Source organism: Aplidium turbinatum, chromosome 1 (genome assembly GCF_918807975.1).
Source record: "Aplidium turbinatum chromosome 1, kaAplTurb1.1, whole genome shotgun sequence".
NCBI classification, from domain to species: Eukaryota; Metazoa; Chordata; class Ascidiacea; order Aplousobranchia; family Polyclinidae; genus Aplidium; species Aplidium turbinatum.
In genome coordinates, this window is record NC_137472.1 from 51,010,929 (window position 1) to 51,031,880 (window position 20,952).

Here is a 20,952-nt window from a genome sequence, read left to right on the forward strand (position 1 = left end):
TGCCAGGCAGCGTAAGTTATGCAAGCATGGAATCCTGTGATCAAGCAAACTTTTTTTTTGTGAAATGTAAGGTCATAGATCCACCACAAACAGGACGGAATGGCCCGTTTCGGCGAGTCCGATTCGGCAAGTTCCTTATTCGGCGAGAGCCTTTTTCGGCAAGTGCCCTATTCGGCGAGTTTTTGAAATTTTATTTTTGAAAGAGAATAATCGGGTACCGTAGCCTAACTATTTTCACATTGTTTTAACGTCGCTGAACGTGCAGAAAGGAATAAAAATAAAATGTTTGAACTATTAAATTAAAATTCGTCATGTCAGTTCAGTTGTTTTTATTTCTGACCATCATATCAAAAACAATACACGTCAACATAGCAAATGTAGAAGCGACAAAACGCAAACGCTAAAACGTGCTTGAATTCGTCATGTCAGTTCAGTTGTTTTTAAGGTAGAAGCGACAAAACGCGAACGTTAAAACGTGCTTGTGACCGAAGTTAGTTATTTAGTTGAAAGAAATTTGGCACGGTTGCAACACCTTCAGAAAAATTTAAGATGTGTAGGGGAAAATAAAAAAAAGAAAATGTTACAAAAAAAAAAATCATGTTTATATCTATAAGTTAGTAGCCTACTTTTGAATAGTTAAAATGATTAGTTTGGCGCAACAAATGTGTGGCCTACAGCTTGGATTGAAAGGAAATTATCGGGTACAGTAGCCTAGTTATCCCTACCAGCAAAAATTTGTTCCAAGAACCCAGTTAGCCTAACAGTTGATTTTTACATTGTAGTAACAGAATGAAAAGGCTAACCAAATGTGTGGCCTATCGTTACTTTTAACGTCGCTAAACGTTGAAATCGTGTAGAAAAGAGAACTTTGATGACTAGGATACGTTGCAAGCCTTAAAGCAGCCGACGGCCATGGGCGCTAAGTAGTGCTTGGATGACCGCCTGTGCTACCTTCTCCGTCGGCCAAGTTTGGCCGCCGGTTTCTTCTAGCCAATTATTTAATTTCGCAATAGAATGATCGTGGATTAAATGTCGAAAATATGTAGTATCAAAGAGAGACGCAGAATTAGGTCAGCTCATCATAATCATTACTGTTGTATTGAATATATCCAGCTGCGATCACCAGCGCTGTAAGTCTTGTTTGCAATTCCCGATGTTTATTTTAACAAAGTGTTAATCCGAAGTGCTAATTTACATCGGCTGGCAATATTGTCGTTTTTATATCGATTCAATGTTGTCGGACAGTGAATCGTTGTTAAAAAGGAGAACTAGGTTAGTTGACATCCGTGGGTAAAACACGTGTCTTCATAGTTGAGAACGCTGTGGGTTAGTGACTTCACACCCTCAATGGTGACATCATAATGGAATAAATGGTCAGGTTTTATGAAAGGCGGTATGCAGTTGAAACGATTTACTGAGCTGCAAGCAGTTAAAACAATTTAGGGTCGTTAGATGGTCCCGCAATACCGGATTACAATCCCGATAAAGCATTTAATGCGTGGTACAACGGTTCTATTGCAGGACGTCGCCCAGACTTCAACAACGCTAAGTGATCATTTTAACATTGTTGCAAGTTTAATGCTATTTACTAGTGCTATCGTTATTGTATTTTGGCCTCCAAGCACGCAGATTTGGCCGCCGAGAAGGAGCTCTCAGTAGGCCACGATGGCTGCCGGAAAAAAACACGAGTTTCAAGGCCTGCGTTGAAACTGAGAAGCATTCACAGAAGCCCTTCGATACGTTGCATTTTTAAGATTATGCATTTTTAAGATAATGTATTCAGACGTTGAATCAATGTACAAATGAACTGTTTGGCTAAATGGGTTCTTGGAACAAATCGAAGGGCTTCTGTGAATGTTTCCCAGTTTCAACGTATCCTAGTCAGCAAAGTTCTCTTTTCTACACGATTTCAACGTTTAACGACGTTAAAACAATGTAAAAACGGCAATTTCTGCTGGTTGGGATAACTAGGCTACGGTACCCAATAATTTCCTTTCAATCCAAGCTGTAGGCCACACATTTGTTGATCCAAACTAATCATTTTAACTATTCAAAAGTACTAACTTATAGACATTAAACATGATTTTTTTTGTAACATTTTCTTTTTTTTATTTTCCCTTCATTTCTTAAATTTTTCTGAAGGTGTTGCGACCGTGCCAAATTTCTTTCAACTCAATAACTTACTTCGGTCACAACCAATCATTTTTTTTTTTTTTATAGCACGTTTTAACGTTCGCGTTTTGTCGCTTCTACCTTTTTCTACACCTTTGCTGTGTTGACGTGAATTGTTTTTGATATCATGATCAAAAATAAAAACAACTGACATGACATGACGAATTCAAGCACGTTTTAACGTTCGCGTTTTGTCGCTTCTACCTTTGCTATGTTGACGTGTATTGTTTTTGATATGATGATCAAAAATAAAAACAACGATGACAACGTTTAACGATGTAAAAACGGCAATTATAATTAGGCTACGGTACCCGATAATTCCCTTTCAAAAATAAAATTTCAAAAACTCGCCGAATAGGGCACTCGCTGAAAAAGGCTCTCGCCGAATAGGGAACTCGCCAAATCGGATTAGCCGAATCGGACTCGCCAAATAGTAGCAGACCCCAAACAGGAAACCAATAAAACAGGAAAAGCTTTGTGTCAAACAGACGTTCCTTGGAAGATCACACACAGACACCATGGTTGAGCTACTGTCTACAGCAGGGGCGGGCAACATACGGCATGTGGGCTGGACCTGGCCCGCGATGGGATTTTGAGCAGCCCGTGGGCTGGACCCGGCCCGCGACGGGATTTTGAGCGCCCCGCAGACAGTGTCCGGTCTTTACATGATAATGTGGCCTGTGTCCACACTTTGCCACAATCCCCCACTACTTGCTTACTACGTCAAATAATAGTGACTGTTAGTTATTCTTTAGTTCTTTGTGTTCTTTGATTCTTTGTTTTCAGTTTTTAGTCAAGTGACAAGCATGTTATGTTCCGTCATAAACGGACCCTTTCATCCTTTTTCTTTGTCTCTTATAAGAATCTCCTTTAGTCTCAGGCCTTGCTTCAATACGGAAAAATCGATTAAAGTGAAATTAGGCTGATTAGTGTAATAATTAAACCGGGAACGTATACAAATAATAGTAATTGTTGGTTATTCTTTAGTTCTTTGTGTTTTTTGATTCTTTGTTTTCAGTTGAAATTAGATTTTGAATTTACAATAAATATTTTCCCATGGATTTTGCCAAGAAATGTAAAGTTGAAAAGGAGTGTCGCGAATTTAACAAAGATTGGATGCTCAAAGCTGCGATCCAATCTCACTGATGTTCACGTGCAGTCTTTACTGAGGGTTTCTACGTCCGACATGCAGCCAAAGTTCAAAGAGCTTGTTGACAACTTTTATCGACCGCAGATGTCTCATTAACTTCAGCAGCTAATACGTTAATTGTTAATAAATTCATTAAATACTGTTTTTGTCTCTATGTATGCTTTAAACTGAAAGTTTGCATTACATCAAATACGATTTATTCCTTGTCTAGATAGATAAATACGCGATTAATGTAGCGATTCATGAATCCGGCCCACCAAGTACTTTATTTTCCCATAACAGGCTCGTCGACTGGAGAAGTTGCCCACCCCTGGTCTACAGTATACAAGTTGACACAGAAAGTAGGCCTAATGAGTTGGGAGGTTATTAAAGGCAGCTTTTCTTTGTTGTTGAAAAAAAAACAAAACAATAAGCAAGCTCTGTAGACCATGAAAATACAGCCAGTGCATATAATGAAACCACTATGTGGTTTACTAGTCAGTTGCTACGCTAGATAATCATTATTTTAGTAGTAAAGGAAAGAATCTCAGCACACCTCTACAACACAGAGCATAAAGTAACCACATTCCATGCTCTCTTAATTTGCAAAAAACATGTCAATAATACAGGTACTCAATACTAAAATTGCTGCCAAATGATGCTCCTCATGTGTCAAATTACCAGCAACCGGGCAAAATTCTCCTTACCAAAATATGGTTTTATCATTAAGTCATTCTTCATTTCACTTATGCTCATTTGCTTTTAACTTATCCAAATCAATTTCTCCAACCATGACCCAATATCCCAGTTGGTTAAGTGATTATGTGAACAAAGCTGTGGTAAGATCAAGCAGAGCTTAGCCAATTAAATTCTTGTGGTGTGGACTTAATAAATACATTGTAAGGATACTTTCCATTTCATAAACACCTAACGGAATGGCCCGATTCGGTGAGTCTGATTCGGTGAGTCCGATTCGGTGAGTTTGATCCCTTAACGGGGGATTTTTTCAATTTTTTTTTTTAATTATCGGGTACCGTGGCCTAATTATCATTGCCGTTTTAGGGTTAGGGGTTAGGAGTTAGGGGTTAGAGGTTAGGAACTCACCGAATCGGACTCACCAAATCGGACTCACCGAATAGTAGCAGACCCAACACCTAATACCTAGAATAATTGCGACACATTGACACTTTAGCTTCTCTCTGTCTATCTCAGTGACTGGATTTTTAATAGTGGATCAACTTCTCCATGAGTGTGCAAAATGGCCAGGATTAAAGAAAGAGCTTTTCTCCCCTGTCCCAAGATAAAAAAGCAATAAAAACATAGTACTTAAAATTGTGAATATAACCTGATTGATTAAAATTTTTATCTTTGTACTGGGAAATCTTCTTGAAAGCTTAATCCTTGTAGTTTCGCATACTTGTAGAGACTTTAAAGCACCAACGCAGCTCCAGTTACCAAGATTGACAGAATGAAGTTTCTGATTGTTGAAGTGTTGTTGTTAGGGAATTATTCCATCCATTAGGTGCCGCTGAATGGAGAACAGTCCTTAGAATGTGGTGTTCAAGCACATACCCCAAGAGTCGAAACAGCACCACCTGATTTTGAAGCTTCTTTGTTCATAAAGTCAGGCTTAACCAACTGAGCTATCCGAGCTTCCAAACTTTATAGGTAATTTAAATTACAACAAAATTGGGAGCTGGTATACAAGTCCCCCCCCCCCCCATTGGTACATAACTCATGGCAAAGACAGGACTCAACCAAACGTATAGGGTGAAACTACTTTACCTTTGCTTTACTGTTCACACACTTCAATCCACATGTTTTGGTCAATTCCTCTTTGTCATGAGTTGCCAAGGGGGGACTTGTATACCAGCTCCCAAAATTGTTATTTGGTGGACTGCACAGTTAAAATAAAGGTAAAATATTAGAAGTACGGTAGGTAGTCTTTATTAACGGATTATGAAAAATATACAAATACATTTATGCTTATTTAATTTAAGATAACCAAGACCTGCTCCAGAGTTTTAAATAATATACTAGTGTACCGTACCACTAGTTAGGCCTAAGGCTAAAACACCAGCATTGATTTTACTAATTAACATTAACAACAGATTTTCACACAAAATAAATTGGCAAAATCAAATACTAACTTTACATTCACGCTTTGTAACTTAACCAAAAAAGCACAAAATTAGGCCTTCAAACTAAAGCATGTCCCAGAAGCAGCTGAGCTGCAGCGCTTTCTCCAGCTTCCTTGGTTACTGAAAACAGTTCTGCCAGATGCTTGTTGAGGCATTTCCTCAGAAAAAGTTGTCTAATTTTTCCAAAATTACACTTTTAGTTATCTGGCATGCAAAACCTAATTTTTTTTACATCAATTGCGTGTTGTAGTTTTGAATGAAATAGTCCTTTTATAAAAAATATTTTCTGATTATGGTTTCTCTTCACCGCCAATTACAAATAAATTTCTCAAATTTGTTAAAAAATCTAATCTGGCAACATTGTGTTGAATATTAATAAAAGTGCTTTCACACGAACTCATGCAAACAATAAAAATACTTTTCGCGAACAAGAAATTATTATAAAATTGAAAAAGGAACCTTTTATGGTTTGTGAATGAATACTATCAGAACTTTTCCATTTTGGCTCTTTTTTAATTAATAAAAAAATCCATGGATTTAGTAGCATAATTTGTAATTTTCAAGGGACACATTTCATAAAAGTTATTATGATACTTACAACAGTTTGGTCCATGTCTAAGAAAGTTACAATTCGCAAGATGAAATTACGCTACTTTGTTGATTTTAACCTAAATTAACAAAATTGTAAAGACAAAGCACCGCAATGGTTGCGGTTGTTTCTATGTTTCAATAATTTCTAAAATGTTAATGTGAAACCCATCACAGAAAGAAACCTTCGAAATATTTTCATTGTCATATTGTGCACCAGTAGATCAAATGAATTTCTTCATAATTAAACCATAAAGTATTCCTGCAAAAGAAAGTTGAATTTTGATTCACCACATCAACATGGTCACCTAATAAAAAGATACTTGAACTCCAGTTTTGTCGTTTGCACCGAGAGTTATCAAGTAGCTTTGGGTTGCGCTGTTTCGTTATATTATAGTTGGATTTTTATTTAATATTATTGTTTTTTGCACACTTGCTTTTTTTTCTGATCGTTTCTCTGGTTATACTGTATTTGATTTGACAGTTGCCAATCTGCGAGGTTACCAGAACTCACAAGTTCTTTACCACTGGTGGTGTTGCAGGTTATCATTGTTACTATGTAAAATATTGCACCACATTTCAATAGTAGCCGGTAGGCACTGCTTTTAAGTGCTTACAGTGCTTGGTGGTCACGAGTGCTGTCATGTGAGTTGATCACAAGAACATTACCGCTATTGAATTGCAAACATTTGGATATGTATTCAGCCAAATTCAGAACGTTTGTGTTCATATGGGCCATTCTCGTATTTTGTAAGTATAATTCAAGTTGTTGAGGTACCGTACCGGTAGGCTAGTAAGTAGAATAATCTGACTTGGCTGCTTCAAGGTGTTGTAAACTTGTATTTTGCCCAAGCGTTTCAGTTTGTTTTTATTTCTGACCATTACAATGAAAAACAATAAATGCCAAACATAGCAGAGGTCTAGAAAAATGTAGAATCACGAACGTTATAATGCGCTTGACACTGTAGTGGCGCCGTTGCTAGCAGCGGCGTAGCCAGGGGGGGGAGGTTTGGGGGTTACAATCCCCCCCTTTGGCACGCGTGTGACATCACGATATTAAGAATGATGCTTTCAGTCTCTAGGGAACGTTCAAATATTGCGTAACGCTTTTTTTTCCGAATTTTTGACCCCCCCCTCCCCCACGTAACGCCAACGTAACGCTTTTTCACTACGAATTCAGCACAAAAACTACCATTCCGTACTCGAAAGCGTTACGTAACGTTTTGCTTGAACCCCTTCCCCCCCGATGTGACGCTAACGTAACGCTTTGCATAACCCCCCCTCCCCCTCGAAGGCGTTACGTAATATTTGAACGTTCCCCTACCGTATGTCTCTAAAACAAAGTTTGCCTAATTTTAAACATAACTGCATTAAAAGAGCGAGGTTTGCCAATACCAAACATTCAAATAAAACTCAGCCAGGAATTAGCAACAAATAACATAGAGACTGAACTTTATTACCAAAAAATGCCTAAGAAAACATGATCTTATCCTTTTGCTATGCCACCGGACAGCACCATTTTACAGGAATATTTATACCCACATTTTTGTTGAAAATGCTCTCAGAATGCCCCAAATTCAAAGTAATTTTTCAAAATTTTCTGTGGGAGGCCCCCCAGACCCACCGCCGCTGGGTGACATCTTTGGCAAAAACGCCGTCGGGCTGCGCCCGTCGGCCGACAAAACCCTCCCCTTTCAAAATTCCTGGCTACGCCACTGGTAGTCCTGCTAGTAGTCTTGCCTATTTGCCTATCCTTTGCCTATCCTGCTAGTTGCTAGTAGTCCGCCTATACACAGCTGCGGATACAAACCTATTTCGTTCCCTGAACACTTCGTCCCCCGATTTCGTCCCCTGAAAAGATAAAACAAAGCCGGTGTCGCTGATCGGAATTCTGCAAACATTTCAAAAACTTTTCCCTTGAATTAATTATTGAATTTTTATGGGCCACCACAAAAGAAGTGTGACTTTTTCTTTGTAATTTTGTCTAGAAATGTTAGTTGGAAGTGAATAGATCATTCGAGTGTGGCAGCTCGTGATCATTTGTAATGGAGAGGCTACAATCTTAATTCGATAACCCTAATCCGAAAGTGAGGTTCATTTTATCAAAGTTCTATTATAACATTATTTCAAGATAGCCTACTTAGTGTGGTCAACTGTTTTGGGAACTCAAGCAATGGCAACTCTGATCAGCGACTTCCGCGCTTCTGTATTTTTCCCTCGATCTTTTCAAGGGAAAAATTTTGTTATCTTTACGACAACTCCAATCAGCGACTTCAGTTCTGTTGTATTTTTTTCTCGGTCTTTTCAGGGGATGAAATCTGGGGACGAAATAGGTTGCAAACCACAGCTGCAGTTAATGCAGAAACATCCCGAGCATGATAGTGGTGGTGATAACCTGAGGACAATGTCTGTATTTGAACTTTACTGTGCATAGAATAAATAAATAGCAATATCTTTTTATTTAATGTAACCTGTCAGTGCCAGTTTATCTTACCATAACAACAATTGAAATATATTTTTTTAGAAAGCAATAAAGCATATATACTTTAAATTTTCCTGTTATTTGCAATCATGAATTGCACATCACCATATGATCGAGTGAAGGCATACCATAAAGAAGCATTTGAGAATATTTCCAAAGCACTACAGTTGGAAGAGAACAAACAAGGTAATACCTATTTGCAATGTGAAGACATATCTACATTTATATAATGTATGGTGTTGGTAACAGTATGATACCTTAAAAACGGGTCTGCTACTATTCGGTGAGTCCGATTCGGTGAGTCTGATTCGGTGAGTTCCTAACCTCTAACCCCTAACCCTAACTCCTAACCCCTAACCCTAAAACGGCAATGATAATTAGGCCACGGTACCCGATAATTAAAAAAAAAAATTGAAAAAATCCCCCGTTAAGGGATCGGACTCACCGAATCGGACTCACCGAATCGGACTCACCGAATCGGGCCATTCCGTTAAAAACAGTGCTCAATACTAAGCACACTGCTAAGCTACTTCAAAAAATGAGATAGCCTGAGTTAAAATAACCTCAACTGTCTTTTTATTCTGAAATAAAGATTTTCAAAAGGTTCTCATTCAGGTATGAGATATTTGAAGTACGGTAATTTTTTCAATGTAGTTATCAATAATATTTTATAAATAAAATTTATGTATGGTGTTCTGTCATGCTTTAGGTGAAGAAACAGCTGTAAATGCAATACGGCTGTACACAAAAGGTATTTCTCATTTGGAAAAAGGGATTAATGTGTCTACAATGGGTGTGTCAACTGAAGATAAAGAAAAAATGCAAAGACTTCAAACAAAGATGTTAAGAAATCTTGAAATGACAAAAGAACGACAAAAGAATTTAAGTAATTAGTAAAATTTCATTATTATACTGTTACTCAATACTCATATGTTTGTGATGTTTGGATTGTTCACCTAAAAATAGTTGGTGCAAGTTAAGGCTATTTCCTCAGTTCTAATGCTCATTTGATTAATGCTGCATCAAATGCAAGTTGTATGTGACGGCTTTTGTTTGTTGGTGGCATGCTAGGCAACGCAACGCTTGTGTTTAGTGGAAACCACTCAATTATGTTGTGATGAGAAACAAAAAGTCTTTAAAGTGGTTACTCATTGCTTTATGTATATACAAATTATAAAATTTCTGCGTTGTGTAGGATTTTAGCAAATGCAGTTATAGACATTAATTTGCTGTTCAGAATCTGATGATGAAGCTGTAAACAGAAGAAAAGAAGATTCGGAAACTAGGTTAAGTCCGGGTTCTGCAGGTGATCTTGTTTCAAATATTAAAATGCATGCACTGACTGATTAGAATATATGATGTTAGAGTTGCTACTTGTTACTATGTGAGATAGATTCAATGTTGCTTGATTATTGATTGCTTCAAAGCAAGTGAAGCTTTTGCAGTCAGATTGGTTCAGTTGAACATTTTTGCTTTTATGTTCTGTATCATACAGTACCTTTTTTTGAATTGTGCTTTAACATGTAGTATGCCCATTGGCATGCAAATAAAACTTATTTTGTCTTTTATTGACAATTCTTAGTCGTTTCTTATTGTGTATTGTTTTTTAATAATGTGTGATCATATTTTTAGCTTCTTCCATGCCATCTAAGTTAGTTGACAAAACAGTTTCTACTAAAATTTCAATCCCTCCAAAAACTTCCAGTAAAGTTCCAGCACCTTCTACACCACATAAATCTCCTTTAGCCATTCCTGCCAAAAAGGTTCGTAATCTATTCTATTTGGTATAACTAGATGTTGGTGTTTAACTTTAGACGATAACTAACTGAACATATCGTTTCTGGTTTTACAAATGTACTGTAAGTGTAACCAATTTTTTAATCTGACTCATACTTATGCCGGCTCGATGGTTAGTGAGACCGCCTCTAAATCGGTAAGCATGGGTTCGATACCCTGTCGGCGTCGGGTCATACCAAAGACTTTTAAAAAATGGTACTGAATCTAATTCCTGCTTGGCACTGAACAATGGAAAGGATTCGGGCAATAATGTACTCAGTTGCGCCTCTATACGGCTGCATTGACACTGTCTGCTTTGTAAAGCGCTGAGGAGCAACGCATTCTACGATGGATATTGTATACAGCGCTATATAAAAACAAACATTATTATACTCTGTAACGAAGTTTTTGGTTATAGTGCTACTAGATGATTGATTACCATTTTTTTAGTTTCATGGTATGGAGCCTCCCACAAATGAAAAACATCTTGTGGGATCAAAGTTGACATCGAAGAGGCTCAAGTCTGTCCCCACCGACCTCACCATGAAAATTTTGGATACAGCTGCAGAGCAAGGGTACATCTAATAGATACCAGGAGTTTTTTCAGAAAGAAATTGAACATAAAAATTTCTATGTTAAATATGTTTTATTGTCTATTTTGTATTTACCACTATATTGTTTTATGCATGGTAGTTGTCAGTTACATGTTGTTTTGTTTGCATGACAAATGAAACACAGTTGTAGTAGAGTTTTCCTCGTTTGCCACTATTGACATTATGTAGGTATCGTATCATTTGAGAACCTTTTGATTATGAATCTAGTTATAATATTACAAACATTTACTATTGTTTATTGCAGGAATTCATAGTATAGGGATCGCTAACTCGGCTGGATATCTGACAAGTGGAGTGTAAAAGTGTTGCCAGATATTTTTTAAATTTTTAGAAAAAATATTATTTTGGCATTTTTAAAGTGGTAGTCGCCCAAAACTGTCCCGTAAATAACTATTTTAAAACTAATCTAAAGCAATTTTATTATTCACTTATCAAACTATTACATTTTTTGCAAATTTAACCTCTCTTTCAAAGTTTTATTTAAATTTTATGCATAAATTCACATTCTTATTGCAAAGTAAAACAACTACAAACTACTTTCTCAATCTTGTGCAACTTTAAACTTCAGGTTAGTTTTAAATGGACAAGCTTTGGGCAGCCACTACTTTTTAAAAATGCCAAAAAAATAGTTTTTTTCAAAAATTTAAAAAGTATCTGGCAACACTTTTACACTCCGCTTGTCAGATATCCAGCCGAGTTGGCGATCCCTATACTATGAATCCTTGGTTTATTGGAATGATTCGTCAGTGCAATTATGCAAATACTTTCGTTTCATCGGACTTAATTTCATTGGAATGGTTTGCAGGGAGAATAATGTCAAGTTTTCAGACATAGCTGGACAACAGTCAGCCAAAGAAGCGTTGGAGGAAATTGTCATTTTACCCGCTCTAAGACCCGATTTGTTTTCAGGTAATGGCAAGACATTTGATGTGGCGCTAAAATTGCACCACCATGATGGATAAACTCCAATGGTTGCTATTAATATTATAGTGTCAGGTCTACCATCATATGTAATCCACCCAGGTGTAGCCTACGTGACATAGAATAAATGTATGGAAATCTATGATGAAATGTGTATTTTTACTATTTAAAGTAGCAGTGGGCAACCTACTGCCCTTGTGCTACCTACAACCTACAGCTTTTGTGCGGCTCACGATAATAGCATATTCAAAACTACTTAATGTTTGGTTTGGTTTTGCATCTTTATCCTCGGACTGACAAAGCCTTGATTGGTTATTCCTGATAGTTTCGCATACTTGTAGAGGCTTTTGACGCAGGGCCGGTTACCGAGATTGACAGAGTGAAGTTTTTCGATTGTTGAAGTGTTGTTGCCTGGGAATTATTCCACCCATTAGGTGGCGCTGGGTGGAAAGTAGTCCTTAGAATAGAACGCGTTACTCGAGCGCACAGTCTAAGTGTCGAACCTGCGCCGCTTGATTGTGAAGCTTCTTCGTTTACGAAGCCACGCGCTAACCAACTGAACTTTCCGGTGGACAATGTATCTGATATTTTGTGACGTAAACGTTGCTGCGATTGACTTTCCCAATCAGCTATATGCCCGAATTTCTAGTCGATCCTGTCACGCAACTTCAGATTAAGAAATCAGAAAATGTAATGCGTGATATTATATATGCGCTGTTCCGAGTTATGGAGATTATTCAACACTTATTTTGCTGCAATTTTTGGTACTATTTTTATATTTGGAACACAATTTCTTACTTGTCACTAATACCCATTTGTCAATCATGAATTTTTTATCATCTTAAAACATATTAAGACACTATTTTTATTTAAAGGTCTAAGAACGCCAGCAAAAGGTCTTCTGTTGTTTGGTCCACCGGGGAACGGCAAGACTATGCTTGCAAAGGCTGTTGCAAGTGAGGCAAAGTCTGTCTTCTTCAATATAAGTGCGGCCACTCTCACATCTAAATGGGTAAGACTTTATATTGCACTTTTATGACACGATTTTTGTCGATGTGCAGTAAATCAGGATCGCAGTGATGGCACAGTTGGTGCCGATGTACTGTACAGGTTTGTTAAAATATTTAATTCAATGAATAGTTATGCAAACTAATGTTGCTGCAGGTTGGCGAAGGCGAGAAAATGGTGAAAGCTTTATTTGCCGTTGCAAGAGAAGTGCAACCAAGTATCGTGTTCATTGGTGAGTGGATAAGTTTTCAGGTTATTGGTCACAATAATCACAAACAGATAAAAGGCGCTTTTTATGTACCAAATTATTTTTCTGTTTATGGCATAAAGCTTTTCAGGAAACGTTTGAATTTAAAATCTATGCTTGTATTTTTTTCCGTCTTATTTGAATAGTGTTATACTTATTCAACCTCATTTATTCATTGTCTATTCTCACAGTATCTGTTTGCGGTGTTGTAAGATTAATTAAATTTTCTCTCAAAGGTACTAAACCCGCTGGGTCTGCTACTATTCGGTGAGTCCGATTCGGTGAGTTCCTACCTTCTAACCCCTAACCTTAACCCCTAACCCTAAAACGGCAATGATAATTAGACTACGGTACCCGATAACTTAAAAAAAAAATTGAAAAAAAAAACCGTTAAGGGATCGGACTCACCGAATCGGACTAACCGAATCGGACTCACCGAAACGGGCCATTCCGCAAAGGTACTAAACTCGCTAAACACTCAGTTAGCAGCAGTTTTTGAAAGTACATTTTGATGAAGCAGAATGGTTTAACTGTAAGTCTTAAATTCTTTAGCTCTAGACGCAGTTGCAGACTCAGCACTATCCTTTACAGTGCATTGCACAACGTGCAACTGTTAATTCAGCGTAATGATTAACAAAAATGTTTCTGTAATTCTGTTGTTAGTACAATTATTCTGTTGTAAGAATCTGAAAGACAATTTTTCCGATTACTTTGAAGAACATAGTAATTACTAATTTACTCGTAAAGATTGGTACCGCATTTAAATTGCGTTAAGCCGACTATGTCTATGACTAACGTAATGGTGATGTTTCAGATGAAATTGACTCCCTTTTACGAACCCGGCAGGAAGGAGAGAACGACTCGGCAAGGAGATTGCAAAATGAATTCTTCCTTCAGTTTGATGGAGTGGGTTCAGATCCCAATGACAGAATATTGATTATGGGCGCCACCAACCGACCACACGAACTAGACGACGCTGCCCTTAGGTGGGAATATTTCAATATATTTATTGTCATCATCGCTATGAAGGTGGTGACCGTGGTTCATTAATTTCTTTTTCGGTATCTTCAGCCTGTCGATTAATATTTGCTGCACCTAGATAGAGCTTTGGTAGGCTACGTTTCACAACGCGAAAGAAAGCATCGTTTGTGAAACCATAATCCTAACATAGGACAATAAAAGCTGATTTTGTTTTTCATTTCCAGTCGCTCTGTCTTTCTCTTTCGTGAGGCTGTCCTATATGTTTCTAACGCAGGCAATCCTTAACTCGTTTTCGTACGTGGGCTTTATCTCTTCTATTCAGCGAAATACTACAATTAATTATTGATTTGGGAATTTTTTTTCTTTTTAGGCGATTTCCAAAGAGAATCTATGTTCGATTACCCGACACTAGCACGAGAGAGGGCTTGTTCGATCTTCTACTGTCCAAACTTGACCAGCCTTTGAGTCAGCTGGAAATAAAGAAATTGTCGAATAAATGCGATAATTACTCTTACAGTGACTTGACTGACCTCACCAAAGACGCGGCGATGGGACCAATCAGAGGTGACTTGATATGACTTGACTTCTTGCAGTACCTTATGCCTAGTGACTCTGTTGATTTTTGTGTACAGTTGAATAATGCGATAAGTCATATTAATTCTGAGGTCTAAAATTTTGCTGTCCGTAGGTGTTATGCTAACTAAGAATTGCCACTTGTCCGTGCTGCAGATTTTTGCTTTCTGTATTAAGCTGCTTTTTACAAAATTGTCGTGCTTTTGCGTTTATATTGTGTTGCGGGAGTTGTTCTTTGCTGTTCGTTTGTGATTGAAAATTTTGATTATTTATTTTTTCAGAAATTCCAAAGAACTTGTTTGCTTCCATAGATGCAAAAAAGGTTGGTACACAAATTAAACTAATGGTATGGACAAGGTGTCACTGCAGTTGAGCCTCGATCTTTTCTCATAATAATCCTTTTGTTCATCTCGGTCAGGCATGTTCAATATTTTTTACTGGTGGACCAAATGCAAAATATTAAATGTGGATGCGGCTGGCATCACTGTTTTCAGAACTAACTCAGGGTCACTATCATATGAAGGTAGTTGATTCTTGCAGTCCAAAACAGAATTTAATGCTCTACATGTCACACACGCTTTTACCTATCATAACATTTTCTTCAGGTTATTTTCTGTTCAAATTAGTATTTTTTCTTATATGGTGAGAAATTGCTTTTACTCTTGCAACTTACAAACAAAATTTGTGTACAGAGCTAACGATCAATGAAATCAGATCAATCAATAAGAGGACTTCTGAATTTAGCATTGATAACTCTCAATCTATTTTGCCCCTCAAGTAAATTCACACAGCTGCTGCTATCGGTGCAAAATTGAGGAAAAAACTTTCTTATGTCGCAGGATTGAGCGCAATATATCACCGAACGCGAAAAATTTACATTCGCTTGATGTGGACCGTTGAAAGACTTATCTACCACTGTGTTAGCTATCTAAAATTCTTTGCAAGTTATTGATCGCTTCCCTAACCGACTCTATCTTTAGTTGTCCGCTCCGTTAGCTCATTGGTTACGCGCCCGGCTGAAGATCACACGGCGCTGGTTCGGCTCTCGGGATGTGCGCTTGAGCAACGCATTTCAGGACTGCTCTCCATTCAGCGGCGCCTGGTGAATGGAATAATTCCCCGGCAACAAGACTTCAACAATTGAAAAACTTCACTCTGCCAATCTCGGTAACCGGCCCTGCATCAAGAGCCTCTACTGTCTACATAAGTATGCGAAACTACCAGGAATAACCTATCAAGGCTTTGTCAGTCCGAGGGTAAAGATTCAAAACCAACCAACCGACACATTTTTTTCTTAGGTCTTTATTTCAAGTGGGGTCGACGGTGCAGATTACAGTCCTCTTTGGTATTTTTGTTTTATTCTGAGAGTCATGTAGGGCATGAAATTATGGGACGGGCCGTTTCACACATCTGATCTAGATATTATTTGTTAGCAAACAAAAGGGAAGTAAATTTTTTTTTGTCATGGGTTTAACATGAGCTACAATCTGGCAATTGCAACTCTTTTTCAGATGCGAAACATTTCTATGCAAGATTTCGAGCAGTCGTTGAAAAAAATACGTCCAAGTGTATCCTTGGAATTATTGAAAATCTACGAAGGGTGGAACAAAAAACACGGTGACGTCACTGATGCGTGACGTCACTGCATTGATAGTTTGCGCTGCGATCATGTTCTTCAAAGTTGTACGTTGTCTTGATACTTGCTGGTTCCCAAATACGGTGCATTGCCACGCCTATCGATTGTGATGTTTGGTCCGTTTGTTACTTGGCATCAGATGATGAAATTGCACTATTTGTAGCCGACGATTTGCCTGAGAAGTGATATACCGCACTTTTCTTGGTGTTTTTCTTTGTCTTATCAAGTGCATTTCGCATCGTCTGATCACTTTTGTGATGTCCCTCTTAAAAAAAGTATGTCTGTATCGTAAGTTGGTTGATCTTTTTGCTTGGTGATGGCAAGCGCTGTTGTACATACTATTGCCAATCTGTGAATAGAAAGGCTTTATGCTAATAGCATTTTTCTGATTCTGTTAATATTACTTCTTGTATTGGATTTACTACTGTATTGCAGATTTGGCGATGTACTACTGTCCTTCACTTGGTGTGATAATTTTGTATATGTTTGAAATGCTGTGTGTCTTTTGTAATAGATTCCGTTAAGATTTAATTGTTGCAGATTTTACAAATAATGTATTCCGGAGTTGTGTTTATACAATTTGTTTGTGCTCATATTTGCATGAATCAGTCTCTTCGGTAATGGTTAAGCCATATCCCCGGTTGACGTCACTACTACTACGTCACTGTGCTTGATTTTGTTGCTTTTGCTTCGACTGGGTGATTCTAGAATATCTGAAAGCAAACCTCACGAAAAATACCGACACTGTCATCGTATTTCATATAATCATGTTGTGCTTAATTACATTTCGTCAACAAAACCGCTGGATTTGGACTGAACCATCGACCAAGCTTGCTGGGATTGACTTTATTTTTTTTTTAATAAGTTTGTGATCATGAAATAGTAGAGGCCACGTTTGGCTTTTTAAAAGCAAAACCTATCAAAAAAAAAAACGTTTCGTTGAATCAACTTTTCTTGGACACCCAATTATGCCCAACCTGTACTTTCGTTTTTATTTATTTGTTTTTTTGCGATTATGTATTTTTGTTACGCCCGATGTGTTTCGAAAACCTTCGGCGCAGATCTTTCTTTTACAGTAGAACTATATTTTTGATCTATATATCTTTTCACTTCTATTTTTAGAAAGTCTATATTGTTTCAATAAAAGTGACTAAAAGAATTAGTTCCCATACTTGACAGAAGCATCGGGGGAGTTTCCGATACTGAGGATGGCCAGTTTCTTTCTTTTGGCTGCTTTTCCTTTAGCAACTCCGCCTACCTTTCTACGTGTTTTTGAACAACCAGCTTAAGGATATATTTTGCCTTGCAGTCTGTGATTGACGCGTAGGTAAATAATAATGCGATCTTGTGGCACACTCCTTCGACCGACGGTTACCTTTTTAGACCGAGAGCCTACGACAGAAGATTTCACCCCATAAGGTACAAAAGGTTTGAGCCCTTGAAGTTACTGGGGTCAACCATGTCACTCACAAAAAGTATGGAAGATTGACCGCACCGGGTGGATCTGGACCCTAGAGCCCCCTAAAAAGCCCAAAAAGGGGGTTAATTTCACCCCATAAGGTACATGGACCAAACTTGGTGAAAACGAAGTTCTATGTCAGGACATCACAAAAATATCAAATCTAACAATATTTTCGAGTGGAAGGGTGATGTAAGACTCCCCTCAAAGTGACCCCCCAGGGGGTTAATTTCACCCCATAAGGTACATGGACCAAAGTTGGTCAAAACGAAGTCTTATGTCAGGACATCACAAAAATATCAAATCTAACAATATTTTCGGGTGGAAAGGTGATGTAAGATGCCTTCAAAGTGACTTCCCTTAATGTGACCCCCTCGGAAGGTTTATTCCACCCCATAAGGTACATGGACCAAACTTGGTCAAAATGAAGTCTTATGTCAGGACATCACAAAAATATCAAATCTAACAATATTTTCGGGTGGAAAGGTGATGTAAGATGCCTTCAAAGTGACTTCCCTTAATGTGACCCCCTCGGAAGGTTTATTCCACCCCATAAGGTACATGGACCAAACTTGGTCAAAATGAAGTCTTATGTCAGGACATCACAAAAATATCAAATCTAACAATATTTTCGGGTGGAAAGGTGGTGTAAGATGACTTCAAAGTGACTTTCCTTAATGTGACCCCCTCGGAAGGTGTATTTCACCCCATAAAGTACATGGACCAAACTTGGTCAAAACGAAGTCTTATGTCAGGACATCACAAAAATATCAAATCTAACAATATTTTCGGGTGGAAAGGTGATGTAAGATGTCATCAAATTGACCCCCAGAGGGTTTATTTCACCATAGAGTACATGGACCAAACGTGGTCAAAACGAAGTCTTCTAGGGCACCACAAAATTTCAAATCTAACAATACTCTCAGTTGGAAAGGTGATAAAAGACCTACCCAAAAGTGAATCTCCTCCTATAGTTTAATTTACTTCATCCCTTTCTCGAACCAACCTTGGTGTAACGAAAGTGCTATGCCAGGACAGTACGAATGGATTAAATTTAAAAATATTTTTATATAGGTTTTGATGAAATACATTCACAAGCTGTCCCATGATGCATGAAATGGAACTATAGCCTACTTTACAAAAAGTTTTTGTATAAATCATATTAAGTCAATCGAAAAAAGGCAACAGGACATGACAATACATGGCTTTGTAACACCAAAAACAGAAAGTACGTAAGAAGCATATAGGCTACAGTAGCCAGAAAATTGATCCAAGATCTTGATACCACCACTAAATGTGGACTTAATCGAACAACTGACTATCCAAATCAAAACGTTTCGAAATGAATCATTTGGAACGTTAATTTAGGCAGTAATGAACATTTTCCAGCTGCTACAATAAATAACCCAATAAACCCAATGTAGTAAATTTTTGTTTAATGCCATTTGCTTCATGTCTCCAATCAGTTATTGTAACTGTTCATTCATAAACAGAGATTGTTTGTGTAAATGTAAACGGTAACTCAATTGGTTAGCGCGTCACTTCTGGAACGAAGAAGCTTCAAGATCAATAGCGGCGCTGGTTCGACTCTCGGGGTGTGCGCTTGAGCAACGCACGTTAAGGGCTGCTCTCCATTCAGCGGCATCTAATGGATGGAATAATTCCCCGACAACAAGCCTTCAACAATCGGAAACTTCACTCTGTCAATCTCGGTGACCGGGCCTGCGCCAGTGATTCAAAGCCTCTACAAGTATGCGAAACTGCCAGGATTAAGCTCTGCAAGAAGCTTTCCCAGTCCGAGGATAAAGATTCAATCAATCAATCAATCACTGGTGTCGCTTTTACTTTCTTCGTCTTATTCTTCAGATTCATACAATTCTCCTGTTATATACAGAGAAATAAAGACTGTACGAAACAATTGCTATTATGCACTACAGATATGCGTAACATACAATAGTAATTTTATTATCTTTTACAGACGTCTATTTTTCTTCGAATAATGCAACATTGCAACTTACTATTAACTGGAAAAAGTTCAACATTTATTTGTTATTTAGTGCACCCAGGCATTTTTCTCAAGATTGCAGAAACTATTGGTTATAGGTTCCTAAAACGAAACTTTACAGCCAGTTATTGGCTAATGTTTACAGTAAGAAAGTAAACGACTGATAGACCAGGAGAAAGTTTTATATTTATAAAGGGTAACCCAAGCGACATCCAATGCTGTTTACCTTCTTCTTGACTTTCCTGGATGAGATCAGATTCCACGCAGAGACATCTAAAGATGCTTTATACCTTTACCTTCAAACCACACCACTTTATAAGAACCTCCTTCTTCTTTCCAGCCATACTCTAGCAGCAACGTTGCTGCTTGTTCACTTCTAGTTGAAGATAACCACCATCTTGTGATGAGATGTGTGCGCCTTGTCTTCTGGAGAAGTACTCGTAAACAAAGTGGTAGAGTACTACTATCTACAGTAGCTTCTGGTATGCATGATATCCTTTCATTTTCTTTTTTGGGTTTGTAGCCGTCTAAAAACATTTGTAAACGGACTTCGTTGACATAATTAATTTTCTTGTTTTTGTACATGTTACACACAAAGTTCTCTATGGCGATGATAGTGTCTTCACTAATTTCTTTGTCGTGTCCGAGTTGGCTAAAAGCTGCCTGCGCTTCGTGGTTTCCTTGGAGTAATTTCAGCGGCCGCACTTTCCCTTTCCTGCTAAATGACGAGGTGTAATCAGAATCTGTAAAGGCATGATATGCAGGTAAACACTTGCAAATCGTCACTCCAAGTGCGGTAGGCCTATGCAGCTGGTTGATGTTGATGTACCGCTGCGTGTTATTGCTTTGCAAGCCAGCTTCTATCCATATCTTTAATGAAGGATCAAAAGTTCCATAGCAACCTAAGCCAATTACAAGACAGTCAGTGTCAGACGTGCGGATAACCACATTGCTTGGGGCTGGTACATCGCAGACAGCTTGCTTTATCTCTGTATATAACAGGAGAATTGTATGAATCTGAAGAATAAGATGAAGAAAGTGAAAGCGACAGCAGTGACAATGAAGAATAAAGAAACGACCGTTTACATTTACACGAACAATCTCTGTTTATGAATGAACAGTTACGATAACTGATTGGAGACATGAAGCAAATGGCATTAAATAAAAATTTACTGCATTGGGTTTATTAGGTTATTTATTGTAGCAGCTGGAAAATGTTC

At 37.9% G+C, this 20,952-nt stretch overlaps 1 protein-coding gene across 1 annotated transcript; it reads left to right on the forward strand.

The window, feature by feature from the left end:
* The first annotated feature begins 8,601 nt into the window (after positions 1-8,601).
* On the forward strand, positions 8,602-17,632 carry LOC145771277 (spastin-like). Its single transcript, XM_082583020.1, has 12 exons — positions 8,602-8,698; positions 9,222-9,398; positions 9,750-9,818; positions 10,145-10,275; positions 10,739-10,863; positions 11,708-11,811; positions 12,699-12,835; positions 12,988-13,063; positions 13,893-14,064; positions 14,430-14,623; positions 14,914-14,954; positions 16,144-17,632. Exons 1-12 carry the CDS (start codon positions 8,602-8,604, stop codon positions 16,267-16,269), a joined length of 1,449 nt encoding a protein of 482 aa, XP_082439146.1. The 3' UTR covers positions 16,270-17,632.
* The last annotated feature ends 3,320 nt before the right edge of the window (positions 17,633-20,952 follow it).

Coding starts and splice junctions, on each gene's coding strand:
- LOC145771277 (XM_082583020.1), top strand. CDS start 8,602: ATGAATTGCACATCACCATATGATCGAGTGAAGGCATACCATAAAGAA. Junction 9,399..9,749: donor AGAACGACAAAAGAATTTAA/GTAATTAGTAAA, acceptor TTTGCTGTTCAG/AATCTGATGATGAAGCTGTA. Junction 9,819..10,144: donor GTTAAGTCCGGGTTCTGCAG/GTGATCTTGTTT, acceptor TCATATTTTTAG/CTTCTTCCATGCCATCTAAG.